Source organism: Canis lupus, chromosome 37 (assembly GCF_048164855.1).
Source record: "Canis lupus baileyi chromosome 37, mCanLup2.hap1, whole genome shotgun sequence".
NCBI lineage: Eukaryota > Metazoa > Chordata > Mammalia > Carnivora > Canidae > Canis > Canis lupus.
In genome coordinates, this window is record NC_132874.1 from 1,825,727 (window position 1) to 1,850,603 (window position 24,877).

A 24,877-nucleotide genomic window follows, 5' to 3' on the forward strand; every position below is an offset into this window, starting at 1 on the left:
TAACTAACCTCAGTTGGCGGAATGCTCTGTTGGCACCTCTATCTGGGTAACTATAGCATACCATAGATTGTCTTGATCTTGGTCTCCAAGGCTTTCTCCTTTTTCTAAAGCTGACTTATATGTGTTTAAGTTTTTAGTTTATCAATCTTAAAGTTATATTGAATCCTTTTTGACACGTGATAGTTATAATAAAAGAGATGGCTGTTGCCTATCATTACAGTTAGCAGAAATGTCTTCTAATATAATTGTAATCCTAGTTTTCCATTTCTGGCACTGGATTTACAGACCCTGCAGGAGATGAAATGAAAGGCTATAGGTTGATGCACCGCAGAATCATAACAATTAGCATTTATTGAGCATTTACTTTATGTTAGGCACTGTTTTCATCATTTTACATGAATAAGCTCCCTTATTCCTTACAACAGTCTCTGGGAAGGGAAAGCCAGGAGGCCAGCATCCCTGGAACTCCAAAGGAAAATTTGTCCCAAGAGTGAATTTATATAATTCAAGGTAGGACAAAAAGGACCAAAATTTTTATGAGGTTATCTCTCCCTTCAAAAGACTAAAGAGATTGTACTCGTAAATTAAACCCTGCTGGTCTGGATTAAAACTAGAGTCCAGATCTGTATTATACCATGTATTTAGATGGGGCTTCTGAGAGATTTAAGACAATTTCTAACTTCAGAAGCTTCTGGGAAAAAAGCACCTGAAAGAATCAGAAAACAGAACAGGAAAGTTTGTAATGCAGGAAAATAAATTCAAACCTCCAGAGCAAAGCACTTCTGAGGTGGGGGACTCAGACTGTCAGATGAGGCAGGATTTGAGAAAGGCCTTTTACAAAGTGGACAGGATTTCTGGCGATACCAGGAGGAAAGCAGGACATGTGAAAGGGTGCCATAGAATCATGTGAAAAGGAGCCACGTGAGAATAGGGCATAGTAAACACACAGGAAAGGCCTGCCCACAGCTCCTGGGGAGTAAAGGAAAATAAGTAAATAGATCTAACTGTGGAAGGCCTTGGAATTAAACCATCTGATCTTTTTCCTGGGAACTGTGGCCTCCTTGAACAAGGTGGTGGTTTAGTCAGGCAGCTAAATCAAGACAGGGAGACAAGGGCAGCAGTGTTGACTCTAGTAATCTGGGCCCAAACTGCTGAGCACCTAGCACCTAGCAGCAGCACCAAGAATAGAGGGAGAAATCAACTCATAAGCCATTTCAAATGAAACCTAGCAGACTGATTACCTGGGAGAAAGTAGGCAGGAATTACAGATCATTTAGTGACTATTCAGCACTTTGGATGTTTTACAGGGATCTAAAAGATTTTTGTCTTCAAGAAGCTTACAATCTAATTGAGTAACCTCAGGTATTATATATATAACCTGATAAAATGAGATTATTCTGGTCTAACTCTTGCCTAAAGTTCTAGAGCTGATCATTGTTCATCAGAGTGTCTGGGAGGTAGGAAAAGTGTGGATCAGCACAGAATAGGATGCCAGAAGAAGTTAAAATTTTAAGGCATAAGCATGGCCAAAAGTGCCAGTTCTGCAAATGTCAAGTAGAAAAAAAAGACTAAGAAATAGGCACTGAATTTGTCCTTGAGAGATCAGCTTTATAGGATTTGGGAGAGTTGGGGCCAGAGGGTGTACATTTCATGAAGTCTATAAACAAAAGAAAAATTTAAAACTAGGGCAGCATTTTTTTTTTAAATACTGGAAGAACTAAATGAAAGTCTTAAGACAGTCTTGGTAAGAATAAGATAAAATAATATTAGGATTAATTAGGCACATTAGAACTATGGTTTATACTTTGAGGAAAATCTACTACAGTAAAAAAAAAGGTGTAAGAGAGAAATCTGTCCTTATAAAAGAGACTGAATTTACCTCAACACTATTATCACCAAACTAGTGGGAAGCTTTTTGTCCTGTTCTAAAGCCAGCTCCTCCTCTTCTGCTACTGGAGCCAGTATCACTCACACTGAAACACTCACACAGTCACACATTGGATTTCCTCTTTGCTGATGGGGCTGATGTGCTTGGGAAACAAAGTTCCCTGACTGTTCAGGGACCTAAGCCCCATGGAATAGATAAAGTGGGCAAATACAAGGTGTCAAGTAGGTCTATACACTACGGCTGGAGTCCTCCAGAAGAGGAGATGGACTGTATCAGGTTCTTAAAATCATCCCCTTGTACCAAGCACTCATTTCAGCATCTAGTTTACAGAAAGGAAGGCAGGCAGGCTAACTTGAAAGTAGCTTATAGCTAGCTAGTACAGAAGAAAACTTCAAAGATATCTATATTTTTCTTTTCAGCTGTAGGAAGTTAATGCTGTGTGCTCTTTTGTGAACACTGATGAAAGCTCAAATATCATTCTTTGGTGTGAAGTTGCTGATGTCTGATGAGTGTTGAACTTTGACCAAAGGCTTTCCCACAGTCATTACATTTGTAGGGCTTCTCTCCAGTGTGAGTCCTCTGGTGAATAAGAAGGGAGGAGCCCCGACTGAAGCCCTTCCCACACTCTCTGCACTCATGGGGCTTCTCTCCCGTGTGGATTCTCTGGTGCTCGGTGAGGGATGAGCCTCGACTGAACACTTTCCCACACTCACAGCATGCATAGGGGTTCTCTCCAGTGTGTGTTCTCTGGTGCTCAATAAGGGAGGAGATCCAGCTGAAGGCCTTTCCACATTCACTGCACTCATAGGGGTTCTCACCGGTATGGATTCGTTGGTGCTGAATTATGGTGGAACGATCACCAAAGGCTTTTCCACATTCATTACACTTGTAGGGTTTTTCTTGAGTGTGGGTTCGCTGATGTTGACTGAGGTTAGTGCTTCGGCTGAAGGCTTTTCCACATTCACTGCATTCGTATGGTTTTTCTCCAGTGTGGATCCTCTGATGTAGACTAAGATGAGTGCTCCGGCTAAAAGCTTTCCCACAGTCACTGCATTCATATGGCTTCTCTCCAGTGTGAGTTCTCTGGTGCTCAATAAGGTGTGTACTTCGGCTAAAAGTCTTCCCACACTCATTGCATTCAAAAGGCTTTTCTCCACCATGAATTCTACTGTGAATGATAAGGTCTGATTTGTAACTGAAGGCTTTCCCACACTCAATGCATTTACAAAGTTTCTTTTGTGGGAAAAGTTTTTGGTGTTCAATAAAGTCTGAATTATCTTTGGAATTCTTCCTAGACATGGGGGATCTAGCTCCGTTTGGAATGTCCTGCTGCATATTAGCTTTTGAGCTTAGGCTAAATTCACTGATTCAGGAGCTCTCTCCCTAGTGAAAATTTCTTTGAGGGTCATTGACACTTTTCTGATGGCTGTTTTCTCAAAAGATATCTTTTGTACAGGACATTTTGTCTGCCTTGATAACCGGCCCTTGTCTTTATAGGCCTCTTCATTTGCAGGACCTTGGGCAGTATTCCCTGAGAATTTCCATCGCTGACCCTGAAAACTTTAGTTCTTCAGAAATAGCCTGATAGGTGTAGATGCTTTGGCTCAGTTCAAATCTCCCTATCTGAAAGACATTTAAAGTGCAGATGTCACCGGCATCTAGTATGGAGAACAAGGAAAATAAACCAGCAGAAAAAGAAAAAAAAAAAAAAAAAACGACAAAAATTTGCAATTCACGCACACTAGCAACTTTATATGGGAAGAAAACAAAAAGGGACAGTTAGAGGAGGGAAGTGAATGGGGCAGAAGAGATAACAGGCAGAATTTTTTTACTCCGCACAGGAAGCTCAGAGACATCAGGATATACCAGGATATACAGGAAGGGTGACTGTGTACTATGTTGAGCCCCCCAAAATGGAAATAAGCAGATATGCCAGTTGATGAGCAGAGAGTAGGGGATTAGGAGGTAAAATGATCTGTCAGTTACTGTAACTGATCATCAGCAATGGTAAATGGGAGAAAGGAAAGGGATGAGAAGAGTAGACTCTGAAGTGTAGAAAAGATACCCTCTAAAAAAGCACAGTAAGGATGATTCTATCAAGCTTGGATGTAATCATTTTCATGGGATTGAGAGAGAATAGGATTTAAGACATGCTATCTACGACACTGCCACCCCTACCTGTCTCCCCACCATCCTTCCAATTAGTTTAGGAATTCTTCTAAACAACACTACTATCAGAATTCACCCAGGCCAGCTCATATTTATCTGACAAATAGAAAGCGGACTCAAGTTACCCGGCGAATTCCAAGAGGTCAGACTAGAACTCATGTCTCTTAAATATCAAACTGGTGGTCTTTTCATGGTGTCACTTACCCAAACAGGTAGTTTCACTCACTGCCCTCTTTGGTTTCCTGAAGATTCAGCTATCACAGCTGTTCTCTCTCTAACTGAAGGACCATGTCCAGTTCACATGCTGGGATTCCTGATGGGAAATGATGATTTAACACAAGGCTCTGGGTGCTGGAGACACGGGGCTATTCAGAGTGCAATCTTAATGCTTTGACCTATAGAAACAATAGTGTAAACGTTCAGAAACTGTGGGAGGAGGGCCTGGTGAAAATGGCTTTCTGAAAGAGGCCAAAATTGGGTTCCAGAAGGTTATACACATTCACATCAGAATCCCCTGTGGAACTTATTATTCAAGATACTTGGGCTTTGCTTCAGAGCTAATAGGTATGATATGGGGCCCAGACATTTGTATTTTATAACTTCATCTAACCTGACAAGTAGAATTGTCCAAAAAGAACCTTAGAAACATACTCCGGGTTGCCTGAAAAATGTGCTCCCCAACGAACGTTCCTCACAGAGCGGGAGGGTCTAAAATATAAACTCAGCCTTCCCCACTAATGCTTTTTCTTTAAGCCATTCTCTTGTGGATTCCTCTTGAGCACTTGTGCTTGACAACAGGCTACAAACTATAACATTTCCTCTAAAGCTTCTGCTCACAGCATAGTTTAAACTCCCCTGGGTCAAGACATAATTTAGTTTCACAGGTATTTCCTTTCTTGTAGACTGGGAACCTCCCAGATGCACAGGTGAACCTTGGACATCCACCAAGAAGTCATGCATACAGAACCTCAATGGCAGTATGATGATGTTGTTGGGACTCAGCTTTGCCAAAACCATGCCTTTCATCTGGAAACAGAGAACACAGAAGCCCTACCACTAGACTAAATAAGTCTCATTTATATAGAACCTTCCAGTAAGATCCAGCTGCATACTTTATGGTACCATCATTCCTTAGTAGGAATTTGCCTTCTTACAAGGTTGGCTGGCCTCATTCTTTTTTTTTTTTTTTTTTTTTTTAATTTTTTTTTTTTATTTTATGATAGTCACAGAGAGAGAGAGATAGAGGCAGAGACACAGGCAGAGGGAGAAGCAGGCTCCATGCACCGGGAGCCCGACGTGGGATTCGATCCCGGGACTCCAGGATCGCGCCCTGGGCCAAAGGCAGGCGCCAAACCGCTGCGCCACCCAGGGATCCCTGGCCTCATTCTTATAGCAGAGACACTTCAGCTTCTCCATCATTACTCTGTTGACACTTCACTGTTATTTCTTTTATTACAGTAATTCTCAAGGCAGTAGTACTACTTCCCAGGGAGAGTTCCGGGAATTGGTGAGGGTTTTTTGGGGGATTGTCATGTTGATTGGATGGTGCTATTGGAATTTAGTGGGGGTCAGGGATAATGGATATTCCTGCAAAACAAAAAAATGTTCCTCATCCTGTATGACTTTCAAAAGTTGTTAATAGGGGCGCCTGGGTGGCTCAGTCAGTTAAGTGTCTGACACTTGATTTTGGCTCAGGTCATGATCTAAGGGTTATGAGATCCAGCCCTGTGTTAAGTTCTGTGCTGGGCATGAAGCCTGCTTAAGATTCTCTCTCTCCTCTCTTTGCCCCTCCCCCTGCTCTAAAAAAAAAAGTTAAGGGACACCTGGGTGGCTCAGCAGTTGAACATCTGCCTTCCGCTCAAGGCGTGATCCTGGAGTCCCAGGATGGAGTCCCACATCAGGCTTCATGCATGGAGCCTGCTTCTCCCTCTGGCTGTGTCTCTGCCATTCTTTCTGTGTCTCTCATGAATAAACAAATAAAATCTTTAAAAATAAATAAATAGGGCAGCCCGGGTGGCTCAGCAGTTTAGCACCTGCCTTCATCCCAGGGCGTGACCCTGGAGACCCCGGGATCGAGTCCCACGTCGGACTCCCTGCATGGAGCCTGCTTCTTCCCTCCGCCTGTGCCTCTGCCTCTTTCTCTCTGTCTCCTCTGTGTGTTATCATGAATAAATAATAAAATCTTAAAAAAAAATAAAAATAAAAATTAAAAAAAAATAATTTTAAAAAAGTTAATAGTTACCTTAGGCTAGAACATAACACTATATTACATAGAGCTACAATATATTTTGCATAGCTGATAGATATTGGAAAATTAAGGAAATATACTTCTCCTTCTTTAGATGTTAAGAATTGTTCACCATTTCAGGAAAATTAAACCACTTATGGAGTTAGATTCACAAATACGACATTCATGTATCAGGCTATATTTGGAGCTGTTGTATGCACAGTGATTCTGTGAATAGGTGCAGGCCTCTATTTCATCCAATCTGTACACAATGAAATATATACTATCCTAATATAAATTCTTTCCTTCATATCAGAGTTAGATAATATATTGATATTCAGAAATTATATCTATAGGTAATATTATCTGTAAGTTTTATTTCAGGATAGCAAATGGGACTTCTGTTCACAGTGGAATATTACTACATTAGTACATTTAATATTCCATCCTGGAGAAGAGATATAGAAAATGTTTAGGTTTTTGGTGGTTTAGGTCTTCCCTCTAATCAGGAAGATCTAAAATTTGAAGATCTCTGTAAATTGTCTTCCTAGGACCATGAAAACATAAGCTACCTAAAAGTAAGCAGAATATCCTGACTAGAGAAAAGAACTAGGACAGAAGTCAAAGGAGATGGCCAGTTTGAGGTTGATAGTTCTCCTTCATGCTCGTTCACACCTTGGGATTGACAAACTGAGCCAATGTGCTATCGGTTTATCTACATAATTCAATTCACATATATACCATGTAGTACAGGTATCCCAAACTGTAGTTGTTTTGGCATTTCAAATAAATTCATTATATATATATAAGTATAATATACATTTTATGTTAGTATATGTGACACATGATCGATAACATAGAAACTCCACTGGGGAAAGTTTCTACATTAAAACAGAAGACCCTAACTTGGGAGATTCTTTAGGTCTTGTGGATCTGCCCATTATAAACATTTCATGAATATGGACTCATTTATGCTTCACAACAGTGAGTGGGGTACTACTGTTATTTCCATAATACAAATGAAGAACTGAGAAATGAAGAGGTTAAGTAATTTGGCCCAAAGCTAAGTGTTAAATACTGGACTCAAACTCACTAGAGAACAACACTTGAGTTGCACTCTCCACTCCTGTGGCCCCTAAATGGCCAAGAAATTAACCTCCACCGATCCCAGGGTACCAGCATGACCGTAACCACAGAACACCATGGGGGTTTAGAGAGTGCCTGCCTCTGAAAGGTGACTGCCCTGAGAGGCTACAGTGAGTCCCAGTCATGCAAAAGCCCTATCTATATAACCTGAGCATTAAATTTTCAGGTCACCTCAGTGCAGGTGGCACCGCTGGCACGATGCAGTGAAACATTAGATAGAGGTCCTGTGATGTAAGCATTTACCAGGTAATCTGGACTTAAAAAAAAATCTATTTATTCATTTGAGTGGAGAGGGCAGAGGGAGAGGCAGAGAGAGAATCTCTGCAGTCTACTCTAAGCACAGAACCCAATGAGTTTGATCCCACAACCTTGAAATCATGATCTGAGCTGAAACCAAGAGTTGGATGCTTAACTGACTGTGCCACCCAGGTGCCTCGGTAATCTGGATTTTGATCGTAGTTCTGTTGATAGCTATATAAAAACCAGGGGAAAATAATCAATCTATTTATGTTTCATCCGTCCAATGAAGATGTTGGACTTGATTGTTTGGTACAAAGCTTTCTGATTCCTGGAGTTTAGTTTTAGGTCCCAAATACTAAGGCACATACATGTGTGCTTAGACTAAGGGGATTAGACTAATGTGAACCTTGTCTTTTTCAAATCACCAGAGACATGTGAGATCCTAAGGTCCATGTTTCAGATAAAACCATTTAAGAAACAGGCCAGTAAGGTGTTTCATCATCACCTAATGATGAAATTGAGAAAAGGAGGAAGACATTAAGGGTAATAAGTCAGCAGACAAACAAGGAATAGTCCCATCCTGGGCAAAATGTGGCAGACTCACCCAAGGGAAGTTCTACGAAAAGAGATATAAATGTATCGCCTGCTTGGTGAAATGACACCCTCAGAAAAGAAGGAAGAATCCTTTACTTACATGGGACATAGCTCTTCTAGTAAGATGACAATTGCCTTTACCTCTTCTGCCTCCTCTTGGTTTTCTTTTGGGTCAAAGGCAAAGCTAGCAAAGGCCGTATCCCAGGCAGCCAGAATCACTGGTCTGGTAATGTCCACATCTGGCCAACTGAATGCAACTGTAAGGGTTGAGGTAAAACAAATGCCTAAAAGCAAGCCTACCTCCTCCCATAGACATTGATGTGTGACCCAAAGTCCCTAGTTCTTTAATGATAAAAAGTAAAAGGGATGGATCTGGACCAAGTCTAAACCCTCCCTAAACTCCCTAGGTGATCTGAGGCCAAAATCCAGGCTCTTTATGAATTTCCTCACATGGGATAGGAGTTCAAGCAGAGTATGACAGCAGTCTCTTAATTACTCCTGAGGATCAAAGCGGAAGGCAGCTCACACTGCTCCACCACCATAAGGCTGGGCATCCCTGGGCAAGTCTACTCACCTTTCTGAAAGTCTGGTCCACACTGTAAGATGGCATACCTCAGTCCTTACTCTTCTCACAAAGCTTCTGTTAATGCTACAAGTTAAAAGACAGCAAAGCATTTACAATAAAGAATATCATATACAACATAAAGAGATATTATTGCAGTGTACATCTCAAATGAATTAATTTTAAAATTGTGAGGGTGTACATTTAAGCAAAGATGCTCTCAGAGAATGTGTGAGGCTCTCTTCAGCGGCTACTGCTCTAGAGCAGGGACAGATGAGTTCCTGGCTTTGGAGGATGCACTCGAAGGCAGGCCTGGTGTGTGTGACAAAAGTCTCAGCGGGGAACCCTCAGATATTTCAGAGAGGCTAGGAGGTTATTGTGTCTGCAAGCTCAGAGCCATTCCCTTGCTCAGGTGCCATTCAAGGGATTTCTCTGCCATAGAGTGGCAAGTCCTTTTCTCTTTTCCTCCTTTCTACCTCTGGATCACCTTACTGCTTTCTACATACTGTAGCCCCACCAAATCATTCTTCTCTCAAGTACAGACGTCATAAGTGCTGCAGCACCAGCCAACCCAGTCTGCTTTTCTGGGACTAACTTCCCACCGCTGTCCACCTTCTATTACCCTAACCAACTGAAATTCTTTTGACCATGCCATTTCCTCTTCAAATCAATGTGTAATCCAGCAAGACTTCTCCCTTATTTCTATTCCCTTCAATATTAAGAATTTCTCTCATTCAGAAGGAAGCAGGTTCTGAAGGTTCTGGGATAGCTATTGTCCAGGGGCTTTGTTTTCTGGTCTTGGGCGGACTGCTTGCTGGAGACCTTGCCTACGCACAAAGGAATCAGCACCAGGGCCCAGGCAGCCAGAGTTCGACCCTGGAACACAGATTGTCAAGTCCTGAAACCTACTAACAGATAGTCTTCAGGCAACAGTGTTCACAGAAACTGGTTCAAAATAACACAGAATTTGATACACAGAATTTGTCAATAAACAAGGACCTACTATCTGAAGTACCAACTATTAACATCAGAACCATAAAATAAAAGCTACTACTCACAAGCTGTGTAACTTCAAGGAAGGTGCTTCATTTCTGTGTGCCTCAGTTTCCTCATGGGCATCGCGGGGATACTAAGAGTATATGTCATGGGGTGATTGCGAGGTTAAAGTCAGTCTGGGTAGAAACTCAAGGGCCAGTGACAGGCTCACCCAGGGGCCCTTCGACTTGTGGCGTGGGGGGCAGGGGGTCTGGGGGGCCCAGGGGAGCGGGGATGCAGCTGGAGGCCACCGTCTGGCCGCAGCGCAGTCCCAGGACAGCACCGGATCCCTGGCCAGCGCACCCCGAGCCTCAGGCGTGGAGGCGCCTCCCGGCAGGATCTACAAGCAACCCGCTCGGGCTTTGGGCTAGAAAAGGGCCTCCCAGGGCCTCCGGGCCCTCCCGCCCAGACCAGGCCCGGTGCCTGGCGTCCGGCGCCCTGAGCGTTGCACTCACCGGCCGCCTCCAGCCCCGCGTCGGGACACACCGAGGCCGGGCACCCCCGCGGCCGGACCTACTCTGGATGGAACCCGAGTGCGAGGGAGCCGGAAGGCTTAGCGCGGAGCCCGCGCGCCCGCCCGCTGCTCGCTCGCTCACCCGCTCACCCAGGCGGCCCGGGCAGCAGCGGCTCCTCGCGCGCTCGGTGGGGCCCGGCCTCGTCCTCCCCGCGCAGACCTGCGGCAGGACTGGGGCGCCGGCGGGGGCGTGGGCGGCGCGGCTCTGCGCCTGCGCCCGAGAGTTCTGGCCCGCGGCGTGCGGAGCCCTTCCCGCGGTGGGGGAGGGGGTGCTGCGAGGTCGCAGGGGGTGGGGCTCCTGGACGGCCTGGTGCGCGCCGCTCGGCGCAGCTCGGACCCTTGCTGCCTGCGCGGTTGGGAGCTGCGTACCCGCCCACGTCCCCGGCCTGCGCAGGGTCCCCGGAACGCGGCTCTTCCAGGCTCTCTGCGGGCGGCCCCCGTGCTCACGGCGGAGACCTGGCTCTGCCCGCCTCCAGCTCCCTCCAGGGCTGTAGCGACGTACCCTAATCTGTTAGATTGCTACACAAAATTTTAATAGAAGGGGATCCCTGGGTGGCTCAGCGGTTTAGCGCCTGTCTTCGGCCCGGGGCGCCGTCCTGGAGTCACGGGATCGAGTCCCACATCGGGCTCCCTGCATGGGGCCTGCTTCTCCCTCTGCCTGTGTCTCCGCCTCTCTCTCTCTCTGTGTACTCTCATGAATAAATAAATAAAATCTTAAAAAAAAAAAGGCAGAGCTATTGCCTTATTAAAAAAGAAGAGGAAGAAGAAGAAGAAAGAAGAAGAAGACAGTGTCATGGAGCCTGCTTCTCCCTCTGCCTGTGTCTCCGCCTCTCTCTCTCTCTGTGTACTCTCATGAATAAATAAATAAAATCTTAAAAAAAAAAAAGGCAGAGCTATTGCCTTATTAAAAAAGAAGAGGAAGAAGAAGAAGAAAGAAGAAGAAGACAGTGTCATGGAGCCTGCTTCTCCCTCTGCCTGTGTCTCCGCCTCTCTCTCTCTCTGTGTACTCTCATGAATAAATTAATAAAATCTTAAAAAAAAAGGCAGAGCTATTGCCTTATTAAAAAAGAAGAAGAGGAAGAAGAAGAAGAAGAAGAAGAAGAAGAAGAAGAAGAAGAAGAAGAAGAAGAAAGAAGAAGAAGACAGTGTCATGGCACCGAAGAAGAAGAAGAAGAAGAAGAAGAAGAAGAAGAAGAAGAAGAAGAAGAAGAAGGAGAAAGAAGAAGACAGTGTCATGGCACCAAAGTCGGAAGAATAAGAAGAAGAAGGAGAAGGAGAAGGAGAAGGAGAAGAAGAAGAAAGAAGAAGAAGACAGTGTCATGGCACCGAAGTCGGAAGAAGAAGAAGAAGAAGGAGAAGGAGAAGAAGAAGAAGAAGAAGAAGAAGAAGAAGAAGAAGAAGAAGAAGAAGAAGAAGAAGAAGAAGAAGAAGAAGAAGAAGACAGTGTCATGGCACCAAAGTCGGTACAATTGTTCGGGCCCTTCATAGGGGACAGCACCGATGGGGCGAGGTACGTCGGAGTAGTGTGGCGCAGAGGAGGAGAAACAGTGGAAGATCCCGGAGGGAACTGATGGACCAGAGTGGAGAGCGTGTGCAGAGCTGTGGACCGGGTGTGCGACCGCCGTGTGTAGGGGCCACGGAGTAATCCAAGAGGACCAGGATCCCGATCCTAGATCTACAAGGGACCCGGAGACCGTCTACTGTTGCCATTTTCATTATATTTTTATTTGAAATTTCAAATCGTAGTAAAATATACCCAACACAAAATTTCCCATTTTAGCTATTTTAAATTGCATGGGGAAGTTTTTAGTGTATTCAGAATGTTGTGCAAACACTACCACCATCTGATTTCAGAACATTTCCTCACCCCAAAAGAACCCTGGAACACACTGAGCAGTCACTCCTCATCACCCTCCTCCCCACCCCTAGTAATTCCATTTTACTTCCTGCATCTATGAATTTGCCTGTTCTAGACAACACATATAAGTGGAATAGTACATAATTTATCTTTTAGTATCTGGTTTATCTCAATTAGCATAATGTTTTCAAGGTTAATCCATGTTATAGGGTGTGGCATGTTATAGCATGTATTGTGTTATAGTGTGTTCCAAGTTCATCCATATTATAACATGATCCATTCATCTCTTGTTCAACACTCAGGTTGTTTCTACCTTTTGGCTGTTGTGAATACTACTGCTGTGAACGTTGGTTACAAGCACCTGAGTCCTTATAGTCAGTTCTTGTTTTAATTCCTGTTGTGATTTTGACCAGGGTTGTATTAAATATATGCATCCATCTTGAAGAGTTGGTGTCTAAAAAATATTGAGTCTTCAGTTTATGAACATGGTATATTTCTCAATTTATTTAAGTTTTCTTTAATGTTCTGAACCATCTATTTAGTTTTCAGTTTAAAGTTCATACATGTGTTTTGTTAACTTTAACCCTAAATAGTTTATGGCTTTTATAATAGAAATGGAATCATTTGCATTTCATTTTCTGGTTGTTTGCTTCTAGTATATAGAAAGACAATTTTTAAAAAGAATTTTACTTATTGTTTTAGAAAGAAAGAAGCTCAAGCAAGGGGAAGAGCAGAGGGAGGGAGAATGTCATGTAGAATCTCAGGTAGACTCTTCACTGAGCATGGAGCCTTGGCTCCATCTCACGACCCTGAGATCATGACCTGAGCTGCGAAATCGAATTGGACACTTAACTGACTGAGTCACCTGGGTGCCCTGGCAATTGATTTTTTTTATACTGATCTTATATTGTATCACCTTGTTATATTTACTTATTTTTTTCAGTAATTGTTTTGTAGGTTCCTTGGGGTTTTCCATATAAATAATGTTAACTGTGAATATAGAGTTATACTTCTTCTTTCCCAATCTTTAGGCCTTCTATTTGTCTTATTTTATTAAATATTCGGTTATTATCTGTTTATTCCTCATATTTATTACTTTTATTTCACCAGCTAGAGCCTCTAGTACAATGCTGAATGGATATGATGACAGCAGATGCCTATGTCCTATATTCAATCTTAGCAGAAATTTTTATATTTCACCATTAAATAAATCAGTTGTATTAAATTGTAGAATTTTGATTCTATTCCTAGTTTGCTAAGACTTTTTAAAAAATAAATTGGTATTGAATTTTATCACCTTTTCTGCATCTATTTAAAAGATCATGTAATTTTCTCCTTTATTTTGTTAATATGATGAATTACATCAATTACTCAAATGTTGTGTAAACCTTACATTTCAGGCATAAACCCCATGTGATCCTGACATATTATTTTGTTTAAATACTGATGGATTCTTGATCTCAGGATCATGAAATCAAGCCCCATGTTGGGCTCTGCACTCTTTGTGGAGTCTGCTTGCGATTGTCTCTCCCTCTGCCCCTTCTCCCACTCTTTTTCTCTCTCTAAAATAAAAATAAGTAAATCTTTAAAAAAAAAAGTTTTAAATGTTGGTGGATCCTATCTGATAGTACACTTTTAAGGATTGTTGCATCTATGTTCATGAAGGATATTGATCTATAATTTTATCATATTTTTGTTGGGATTTGGTGTCAGGATTATGCTGTCCCCATAAAACAACCTGGGAACTGTTCCCTTCCCTTCCTTTATATTTTTGGGAAGATTTGGGGGAAGTATAGTATTATTTCTTCCTTATGTGTTTGATGGAATTTACCATGTGGGCCCGGAGGGTTGTTTTCTCTTCTCTTCTCTTCTCTTCTCTTCTCTTCTCTTCTCTTCTCTTCTCTTCTCTTCTCTTCTCTTCTCTTCTCTTCTCTTCTCTTCTCTCTTTCTCTTCTCTTCTCTTCTCTTCTCTTCTCTTCTCTTCTCTTCTCTTCTCTTCTCTCTTCTCTTCTCTTCTCTTCTCTTCTCTTCTCTTCTCTTCTCTCTCTTCTTTCTCTTCTTTTCTCTTTTCTTCTCTCCTCTTCTTCTTTTCTTTTTTGTAGTATTCTATTTAATAATGCATTAAATTTCTTTAATAAACACAGGGCTATTTATTCATATTTTCTATTTCCTCTTGTGCTAGTTTTATTGTATTTTTCATAGAATTTTCCCATTTCATCTTAGTTGGATTTAGTGGCAGGAGTTTGTTCATACTAATACCCTTAATATTTTTTTGATGTCTACAGAATCTGTAATGATATCTTCTGCTCATTATTCATATTGATAAGTTGTGTGCTTTCTCTTTTTTCTTGATCAGCTTTTCTAGGAAGTATGAATTTTACCAATATTTTCAAAAAAAAACTACTTTTTCCATTGATTTTTCTTAAACCTTTGTCTATTTTCTACTTCATTGCCTTCTAGTCTTTAACAGCTATTTACTTAGTTGGGCTTAATATGCTCTTTTTCTAGCTTCTCAAGATAGACACTTACATAATTGATTTTAAATCTTTTTATCTAATATAAACATTTAAAGGTACAAACTTCCCTCTAACAGAGCTGTTCAGCAAGATCTCATGCATTTTGCTATGTTGCACTTTTACTATCATTTAGTTTGAAATATTTTCTGATTTCCCTAATGATTTTTTCCTTTGACTCACAAGTTACTTAGAAATGTGTTTTTAATTTCTAAATGTCTCAGTCTTTTCTCAATTGTCAATAGTTGTGTTTTTGTTTTACAGTGGGTGGAGGGAGGGTGAGAATATAAATTTGACTTCTCCTTCTTGTCTCCTTCTCAGCTTTGTCATCTTTAAAATTCAGTTTCTCCTTAAGCTCTTTGTCCAGCTCCGCTCTGTTCAACTGGGCATTGACAGTCTCAAAATCAAAGTTGCCTTCAAAAAAAAGCAAAGTTGCCTTCAAGCTTAGTAGTGTTTTCTTTGACATCAGTCTGGCAGTTTTGCCCTCTGGTGTGCTTCCTGACTCGTCTGGTCCCTAATGTCCTCCTCTGAGGCCTTCCATTGTCCTCATTTACCTACCGGTGACTGTGCACACCTGCTGACTGGACAACATCACTGGTGGTCTTGCTGCTGCACCCCACAGGGCCCTGCCAGGTAACAGCTTCTTGGCCTTCAGGTTATCAACAGAACCAGCATGGACAGCCTGTTCCAGCATGGGGCTCTGGCAGCCTGGGACAGATGGAAAACCAGCTCCCTTCGAGGTGAGCTGATGTGGCTCTGAGGACAAGTACGCTCTGAGATGGGCTGTGGGGATGGAGGAGAACCAAGGCTCACCAGCTTCTCCAGACCTAAGAAAGTGGGTCTTACTGGCTGAGCAGAGGGCTGGCAGCCAGCTAGCTGTGGGTGGCATCCCTCCGAAGAGACTGTGAAGCATGTGTGGCTGGAAGGTGGCCGAGCCCAAGCCTGGAGGAGACGGAGCAACAGCAGGATCATGCAGGAGTGCATGCTGAGCTTTCGCAGGTTCACACATGGAGGTATGTGTGATATCGTTTCCCAGGAAAATGATGCAGGCACGCACTTCCTCTCTTGGGGGACCCGCCCATCTGTGGGGCGGTCTTCAGCACCAAAAGACCTCACTTTGGCGAGCGCCATGGTGTTGTCCACACTGATGGTGTAGAGGATTCGATGGTGTAGGGAATACTCTGGAGACAAGGCCGATCTTGCTGCTGGGGTATCGGGGTTCCGAGGAGCCGCTCATGACAGTAGCCTCCTGGCTGGATCACCTTGACAGTATTTTTATACTTCTTTATTCCCAGCACAAATCTTAACATAGAGCAGATACTTGAGTTACACTTGCCTTGACTTCATGTGTTCAGAGCTTTATTCGCTGGCACTACCTGCATGCCTCTCGCTTGTTCTAAAACTTCTGCTGAACAAGTATTGTCTGTTTTTTTGTGGGGGAGGGCTTTGATTTTTTTTCAAGATGTGGCAATATATTTTAGGGAGGAAAAGTGGCACCCAGACTCCATTTAGAGGGACTTATACAGAGATGTGATGCTGGAGAACTGCAGAAATCTAGTCTTTGTGGGTAAGCGGTTTCCCCTTGAGTCTTGACATTTGTCCAGGAAAGCAAATTGGGCTCCTAATAGAAAGGGCTTACTTAAGCTGTGAGTTGGAGTTCATGCATCATAGACTCCATATATATATGAATATGGATATATTTAGGTTTAGTGATAAGATGTTTCTGCTCTTCATTCCCAAGTGAATGTCTGCAGTTGGTAGAGTTGACTATAGGCAACATGTTTGTTGTGTCTGCCAGCAAGTCTCCCCAAGGAGCCAGGGCTGAGGCAGTGAGACAGCATTTTCTCAATAGTGGGACAAATCATGAATCTTCCTGGTTATGAATGAACTTTTCACCATGATCTTCATCTCTTCCTTGAACATAATGCCAACTCCCTTTCCCCTTCTTCAGAGTGCTGCCTTCAAAACAAGTCCTGCAAACCTCCTCCAACCCTCCCTATAGCCTTATGTCATGAAATAATTGATAGTTTCAGATCTTATTATGTCCAGTACCACTGCCAGGTCACATGCCTTTCCTTATGCATAGGGCTGCCAGTTTCCAAGCCTGATGTGATCATTTACCTACAAGAGGGAAAAAAAACATGTGTGTTGAAGAAAGAATTTCCTACATATACCTGTCCAGATGGGTGAAGCCAATGGATGTGAATGGAAGAAGCATCCCAACCATTTGGTGCAGGGCAGCCTAAGAAGTTGGGGCTTCTCCCCATAGCCTAGGGAATCCCTCTCCCTACCTCTTACCAGAATTTCTGGTCTTCAAAGGAGTCATAGTCTTTGTTAAAGCTAATCACTCTCCCTAAGCTCTGGATCCCACCTCTGGATATGTTTACTTGAAACCTACCTAGCTCCTTTTCAGGCATCCTCAGTATTTCATTTTCTATGCTCCTTCTCCTGGGCCTTCATATGTTTATTGCTTTCCTTTATCTTAAAATTGCCACTTCTAGCTACTATTTTTTTCAGACAGAAAAGAATGTTTTTCTTCTGTATTCCCTTAATGAACTCCAGATTTGAGTGATATGCACCTGCTACCTTCACTTCTTCACCTTTTGTTTTCCTCTTCCTTTGGAATATGCCTCTCATTCATTCTACTGAAAGTTATCTTCAGGGAGGTCTCTGCTCAGTTCATTATTTCTACCCCCTGCCATTTTGTTTCTTTCTTTCTCCCCTTTTACCTTCGTTCCTTATTCCTATATCTCCACATCATCCATAGGCAATGTTATGTTTGATATTCATCCATGTTGTGTGTATATCAGCAAATCTTTTCTTATTGCTATATAATAATGTATACTTTTTGTAATATTGTTATAAAATGTAAATGGTTACTTTTAATTAACCTAAATGATTTTGTTACAAATCCCATTCTTTTTATTATTTTTTACTTTTTAAGATTTTATTTATTTATGCATGAGAGACATACAGAGAGAGAGGCAGAGACACAGGCAAAGGGAGAAGCAGGTTCCACGCAGGGAGCCTGACATGGCACTTGATCCCGGGTCTCCAGAATTCCACCCCAGGCCAAAGGCGGCGCTAAACCACTGAGCCACCTGGACTGCCCCCATTCTTTAAAAAAAAGATTTTATTTATTTACTTGAGCACAAGCTGGATGAGGGGCAGAGGGAGAAGCAGACTCCCCACTGAGCAGGGAGCTGGACCAGGACTCAATCCCAGAATCCTGGGATAATGACCTGAGCTGAAGGCAGATGTGTAACTGACAGAGTCACTCAGAGACCCTATGCTGTTTACTTTTTTCACTTAATATTGTGTCTCTGAAGGTTGCTTTGAGCATATCTAATCTATTGTTCCTAATTGCTCTGTCAATTTTGATACAGTGGGCTAACCTGACTTGCGTTCTTCCCTTCCCCCAGTTACTTTTATTATTCTTACTTCTGCTCTCTAATACTGTGACTTAATTATTTTTTTCTCATAGTTCTGCTTCTCTGTGCCAGTAGTTTTCATCCAACAGTGGGGCTACTCCCATAGTGGGCATTAGGAGGCATTTGGAAATGTGTAGAGATGTTTTGGGGGTAGAAGCATTCCTAGCATTTAGTGCCCAGGGATGTTATATGCGCAGTGATGGATGGGACATCTAGCATAACAAAGAATTGCTCCTCTCACCATGTCCATAGTGGCCTGTGGGAAACTCTCCATTCTGACTACCAGATTTGACCTCTGTAGCTCCAACTTCTTACCTTCTCTCCACCTTCCTTCATCACACATTCACATGGGTGACTAGCCATCCCCATAAGTTAAATTTGCCTGAAGTCAAAATCAGACTTCTTCCCAGTATTCCTGTTTCTTCAGTGAATTTCCTTTTTAAATTTTTAATTTTTAAAAACGGTTATGGAAAATCTCAAACATTTGCAAAAGCCAACAGAATAGTATAATCAAGCTCCATGTATCTATTGTCTAGCTTCAACAACAATAAACACATGGTAATCTTATCTCATTTCTTTATATTTATGTCTCTCTGGCTGCACATGATATTACCATCTTTTGTGGAGGCCGAGAAAAATTAAGGCCATTCCACCTCAAGTTTAGCATTAGCACAAATACAGCCATCTTAGGTCCCTGGGAATAAGAGCTGAACTTTACAGGAAAAACTGCAGATTGTCCTAGGCAGGGAATCCCATATCAGAAAGACAATAAAGCTCAGAATGCCCTCAGCAGAGAATCCTGTATCAGATCTTAAGAAACTCCCCACCCTTTCCCCCATATAGGAATGGAAAAAATTCCTCCACCCCTTCTGAAGATCCCCTAGACCAGCCCATAAAAAATCCAGCTGTAACCCACTTCGGGGTCCAAGTCCCTGCTCTGCTGTATGGAATATACTTGGACCCAGGCTCGAGCTTGTAAATAAACCCTCATGTACTTGCATTGGTGTGGGCTCCTTGGTGGTTTCTCGGATTTGCAATCTTGGGCACAACACTTTGACTATTCATCATCTTTTACTAATTGTATTCCTTTATTGAGGATACTGTCACATCCTTTAAGATTCTTTAAAAGGTCTGTTAGATTAATCTTTATCTTTTAAGATGTGTGACAGTATTCATTGATTAATTTATGTTAAAATATTTTTTTAGTGTCTGCTGTGTGCCACATACTCTAAGTGCCAGAGATGCAGCAGTCCACAAAACAGAAATCCCAGCCTTCATAGAGAGACTTTTTACAGTTGTGGGAATATATTAACTAATCAAATATGTGGTATGTTATATTGTCCTAAGTGTTATAGATAAAAGATCAGGAATAGGGATAGGGAAGATCAGGGTGATAAGATAGTGGCAATTTTTTTTTTTTTTTTTTTTAATGATAGTCACACACAGAGAGAGAGAGGCAGAGACACAGGCAGAGGGAAAAGCAGGCTCCATGCACCAGGGACCCGACGTGGGATTTGATCCCGGGTCTCCAGGATCACGCCCTGGGCCAAAGGCAGGCGCCAAACCACTGCACCACCCAGGGATCCCAATAGTAGCAATTTTAAACAAAATGGTCAGGGAAGGTCTGGCCAAGAAGGTGATATTTGAGCAAGAATTGAACAGAAGTAAGGAAATGAGGCATGGAGGTAATGGGGAAAGAGCAAATAGGGCAGAGAGAACAATATGCTGGGTGTGTCCAAGGAACACTAAAGAGACCAATATGCCCGGAGTGCAGTAAGCATGGGAGACAGAAGTAGAAATTGGTGTCAGAGGGTAATAGGATAAGATTGTTAGGGTCTTGTAGGCCATTGTAAGAATCTTGCTAATACTCAGTGAAGTAGGAGACATAGCAGGGCCCTGTGCTGAGGAGTGACATGCCCTGACTTGCCTTTTAACCAGATCACTTAGCTTGCTGTGTTGAGATTTTGGGGAGCAGATTAGGAGAATATGGATGGTTGCAGTGAGAAGAGTCTGCTAGCCGTAACTAGTCAGGAGACTCACATAATTTAGGTACAAACCGGGATTTGGAGTTCATATTGCTTCCCACAGTTCATGTACATATGCATATTTCAAGTGGGTTAGGGGTAGTGGGAAGAGAGCCCTTCCCCCTCACCCAAAGAAGCCCTGGAAATTTCTCATTATCCAAGTATCTTTAAATTTTGAAAGTTAGGTAGTCCTAGAGAGCAGACATAGATACAATACATTTGACCCTGGCTCACTGCATTCCCCAGAGTCCCCCAGCAAAGGCCAGACACCTGTAGGTGACATTGTTTTTCACAGGGTGGGGTTTTCAGGCCACAAAGCTTAGTTTCATGAGGTACCACACTGTTTTATATTTGGGGCATTTGTCATTATCCCATGAGGTTTATGCTTTTGTTTAAATAAATGTTTAAAGAAATTAAGAAAAAATAATCTCATTTACAGTTGCATCAAAATAAAATAAAATAAAATAAAATAAAATACCTAGGAAGAAATTTAGCTAAGGAGGTGAAAGACCCATATATTGAAAACTACAAGATATTAATGAAAGAAATTGAAGAATACACAAATAAATAGAAATATATCCTACGTTCATGCACTGGAAGAATCAATATTGTTAAGAGATTCATAATACCCAAAACAATCTACAGATTTAATCCAGTCCCTATCAAAATCCCAATGGCATTTTTATTTTATTTATTTATTTTTAATTTCATTTTTTAAGATTTTATTTATTTATTCATGAGAACACAGAGAGAGAGAGAGAGTGAGAGAGCCAGAGACACAGACAGAGGGAGAAGCAGGCTTCATGCAGGAAGCCTGACGTGAGATTCGATCCTGGGTCTCCAGGATCATGCCCTGGGCTGAAGGCGGCACTAAACCACTGAGCCACCTGGGCTGCCCTATTTTATTAGACTATTTATTAGACTATTTTAGAGAAATAGAACAAACGATCCTAAAATTTGTATGGAAACACTAAAGACCCTAAATAACCAAAACAATTTAAGAAAGAAGAACAAAGCTAGAGACATCACACTCCCTGACTTCAAACTATATTATAAAGCTATAGTAATTAAAACAGTATGGAATTGGCCTAAAAACAGACACATAGATCAGATCACGTAATAGAGAGCCCAGAAATAAGTCTATGCATATGTGTTCAATTAATTTGCAATAAAGGAGCCACGAATATAGAAGGGGGAAATGACAGTCTCTTCGATAAATGGTGCTGGGGAAATTGAACAGCCACATGCAAAAGAATGAAATTGGACAACTGTTTTACACCATGCATAAATTGTAACTCAAATGGATTAAAGACTTGAATGCAGAACCTGAAGCTATACAACTCCTAAAAGAAAACGTAAGTGTGGGATCCCCGGGTGGCGCAGCGGTTTAGCACCTGCCTTTGGCCCAGGGTGCGATCCTGGAGATCTGGGATCGAATCCCACGTCGGGCCCCCGGTGCATGGAGCCTGCTTCTCCCTCTGCCTATGTCTCTGCCTCTCTCTCTCTGACTATCATAAATAAAATAAAAATTAAAAAAAAAAAAGAAAACGTAAGTGGTAAACTACTTGACATAGGTCTTGGCAATGATTTTTTTTTAATCTGACACCAAAAGCAAAAGCAATAAAAGCAAAAATAAACAGGTGGGACTACATCCAACTAAAACACTTCTACACAGCAAAGGAAATCATCAACAAAATGAAAAGGAAACCTACTAAATGGAAGGAAATAATTGCAAATCATATATGTAATAAGAGGCTAATATCCAGAATACATAAAGAACTGACGCAACTCAATAGCAAAAAAAAAAAAAAAAAAAAAAAGCAAACAAAAAACCCAAGCAAACAAACTGAACACCCCAATTAAAACATGAGCAGAAGATCTGAATAGACATTTTTCAAAAAAAGACATACAGATGGCCAACAGCTACATGAAAAGATGCTCAACATCACTCATTATCAAGGAGATACAAATCTAAAATCACAATGAGATTATCACTTCACACCTATTAGAATGGCAATTATAAAAAAGCTAAAAGAATTAACAAATGTTGGTAGGAATGTGGAGAAAAACGAGCCCCCATACACTAATTGGTGTGCTTGTAAACTGGTGTATCCACCATGGAAAACAATATGGACCTTCCTCAAAAAATTAAAAATAGAACTACTATATGATCCAGCAGTTCCACTGCTGAGTATTTATCTGAAGAAAATGAAAACACTAACTTGAAATATATGTATTGGCCCCTGTCTAATTTCTGATGATGCTTCACTTTCCTTCCCTCACATTTTGAATTCTATATATAGATTGGCTTTCCTACCATTTCCTTTTCTACCATTCTTGTCCCATGCATACACTTTCTTTCTCCTTGCTCATCCCCCAAGCTCCATTAAATGCAAAGACATGTTTCAGAATGTAAGAGCCATATAACTATGCACATATTTAATTTTATGATATCCCGTCATCTTTACCAGTTTCCTTTCACTCAACACAAAACATGCATCTTTAAAATTTTCTTCAGGTTAAGAAAATAGTTTCAAGGCCAAGGAGTCTATTGAAAACCACGATGTTTTTGAAGAATACTTAGCCTTGGGGGTAATCACGGGAAGACCCATCAAAGATGATCCTTAGGACCCAAACTTGGTAGGGGATGTGGTATGTGAGAATAGGTTGGAGAGCCAGGAGGGAGAAAAGCAAAGAGATGGGATCAAATGTCATTTTCTAGCAAGAAAATACTCAGCAAGAGAGGGAACAGGCAAACACAAAATTTGCAAAAAAATTCCTTACTACACAACAAAAACTTCCTATAGGAGAGAGACTGTATAAATGTGATATGACTGAAGATATGTTCAAACAGAATACAAGACATCATCAAATATGCAGTGTAGAGAAACCGTACAAATCTAAGGAATATGGGAAATTTTTCAGTCACTGTTCTTTTCTTAATAATCATCCAAAGATTCATCATCCATCGTCTTATCTTAGAAATTTTCTGAATGTAATAATTGGAAAGTCTTCAGTGACGATCTAAACTTTACTCAGCATCAGAAAAGCCACGGTGGAGAGAAATCCTTTAAATGCAATGATTGGGGATCCCTGGGTGGCGCAGCGGTTTGGCGCCTACCTTTGGCCCAGGGCACGATCCTGGAGACCCAGGATCGAATCCCACATCGGGCTCCCGGTGCATGGAGCCTGCTTCTCCCTCTGCATGTGTCTCTGCCTCTCTCTCTCTCTCTCTCTGTGACTATCATAAATAAATAAAATATTAAAAAAATAAATGCAATGATTGTGCAAAAACTTTCAGTCAGAACTCTTCTCTTATTAAACATCAGAGAACCCACACTGGCGAGGAACCCTATGAGTGTGAAAAGTTCCAGCCCTAGCTTATCACTTATTAAACAGAAGAGTATACACTGGAGAGAAACCCCATAAGTACAATGAATTTGAGAAAGCCTTCTAAATCCATTCAGCTCTTATTCACACCAGGAAATACACAATGGAAAGAAACCCTATCAAGGTAATGAGTCTTTTTGGCTTTTGGCCAAAACTCATCCCTGACTCATCATCAGAGAAAAACCTTATGAATGTGTTGATTGTAGGAAGGCCTGGAGTGACCACTTTGCTGTCAGAAGTCAGGACAGAACTCATATTGTAGAAAAACCCTACAGGTATAATCAGTGTGGGAGAGCCTTCAGCTAGAGTTCACGCCTTACCTTATATCAGGTAATTCACACTGGAAAAAGCCTTATAAACAATGAATGTGGAAAATCCTTCAGCCAGAGTTCACATCTTAACACACATCAGATAACCCACACTGAAGAGAAACCCTATGATTGTGGTAAACAAGGCAAAATCTTTACCCAGAGCATAAGTATCATGAAAATCAGAAGACTGAATGCTGCAGAAAGACCTTATGGTTGTAGTCAGTCTGAGAAAGACTTCAGCCAGCATACAATCCTTTTTTAAAAAATAAATATTTATTTATTTATTTTAGGAGAGAATGGAGGGGGGGGAGGACAGAGAGAATCTCTTTGTTGAGTGTGGAGCCTATGTGGGGCTCAATTCCACGACCCAGACGTCATGACCTGAGTCAAAATCAAGAATCAGGCACTCAACTGACTGCACCATCTATGTACCCCCAGAGTACAATCTTTTTTAGTATTGATAACTTATACTACCTAGAAAATCTATGAATGTGATGAATGTATTAATGACTTCAGGTAACATCAGTCATCACCAGAGATCAAAAATTTCACTGGTAATACAAATAAAGTTTAAGCAAGATTTGACATTTCATGAAAGGCTAGCAAGTTAATGTGAGCACGACACTACCAAATACATTTTTATAAGATACTTGATGGTGGATATTGTGTAGTTCTGACATTTCAGCTTTTTATCAGAGTTTCATATAGACACTCCATGCAAATGCTTCTATCAATCATTAATACATTTACCATCAGACTTTTTATGCCCTCATCTTCAGAAGATTTCTGAAACTTTAAAAAATAGGAATTCCCCTAATAAAACAAATCAGTCATGGAGATGAAAAGTACAACACAAGGAATGTTAGTAAAAAATATCCTAAAAATGTTGTATGGTGACAGCTGGAAACTTATCAAAGAGAGCATTGTGCAATGGATAGAATTATTGAATCACTATGTTGTGTCAACTAAAATAAC

At 41.5% G+C, this 24,877-nt stretch overlaps 1 protein-coding gene and 1 pseudogene across 10 annotated transcripts in view; both read right to left on the bottom strand.

Annotated features, from left to right (window-relative positions):
- The window catches only part of ZNF391 (zinc finger protein 391), a 40,264-nt gene extending 29,698 nt beyond the window's left edge, over positions 1–10,566 (bottom strand). Inside the window, exons 1-6 of one of the 10 annotated variants that reach the window (XM_072813753.1) lie at positions 10,317–10,450; positions 9,885–9,955; positions 8,839–8,913; positions 8,365–8,521; positions 4,262–4,452; positions 330–3,511 (exon numbers count right to left, since the gene is read on the bottom strand). In XM_072813753.1, the coding sequence (XP_072669854.1) occupies positions 2,363–3,223 (861 nt within the window). In that variant the 5' untranslated portion in view covers positions 3,224–3,511; positions 4,262–4,452; positions 8,365–8,521; ... (1 more) ...; positions 9,885–9,955; positions 10,317–10,450 and the 3' untranslated portion in view covers positions 330–2,362. The other 9 variants (XM_072813748.1, XM_072813749.1, XM_072813756.1 and 6 more) reach the window with 9 other exon arrangements.
- Positions 10,454–15,983, bottom strand: LOC140626077 (protein LSM14 homolog B pseudogene; annotated as a pseudogene).
- Positions 15,984–24,877: the final 8,894 nt, after the last annotated feature.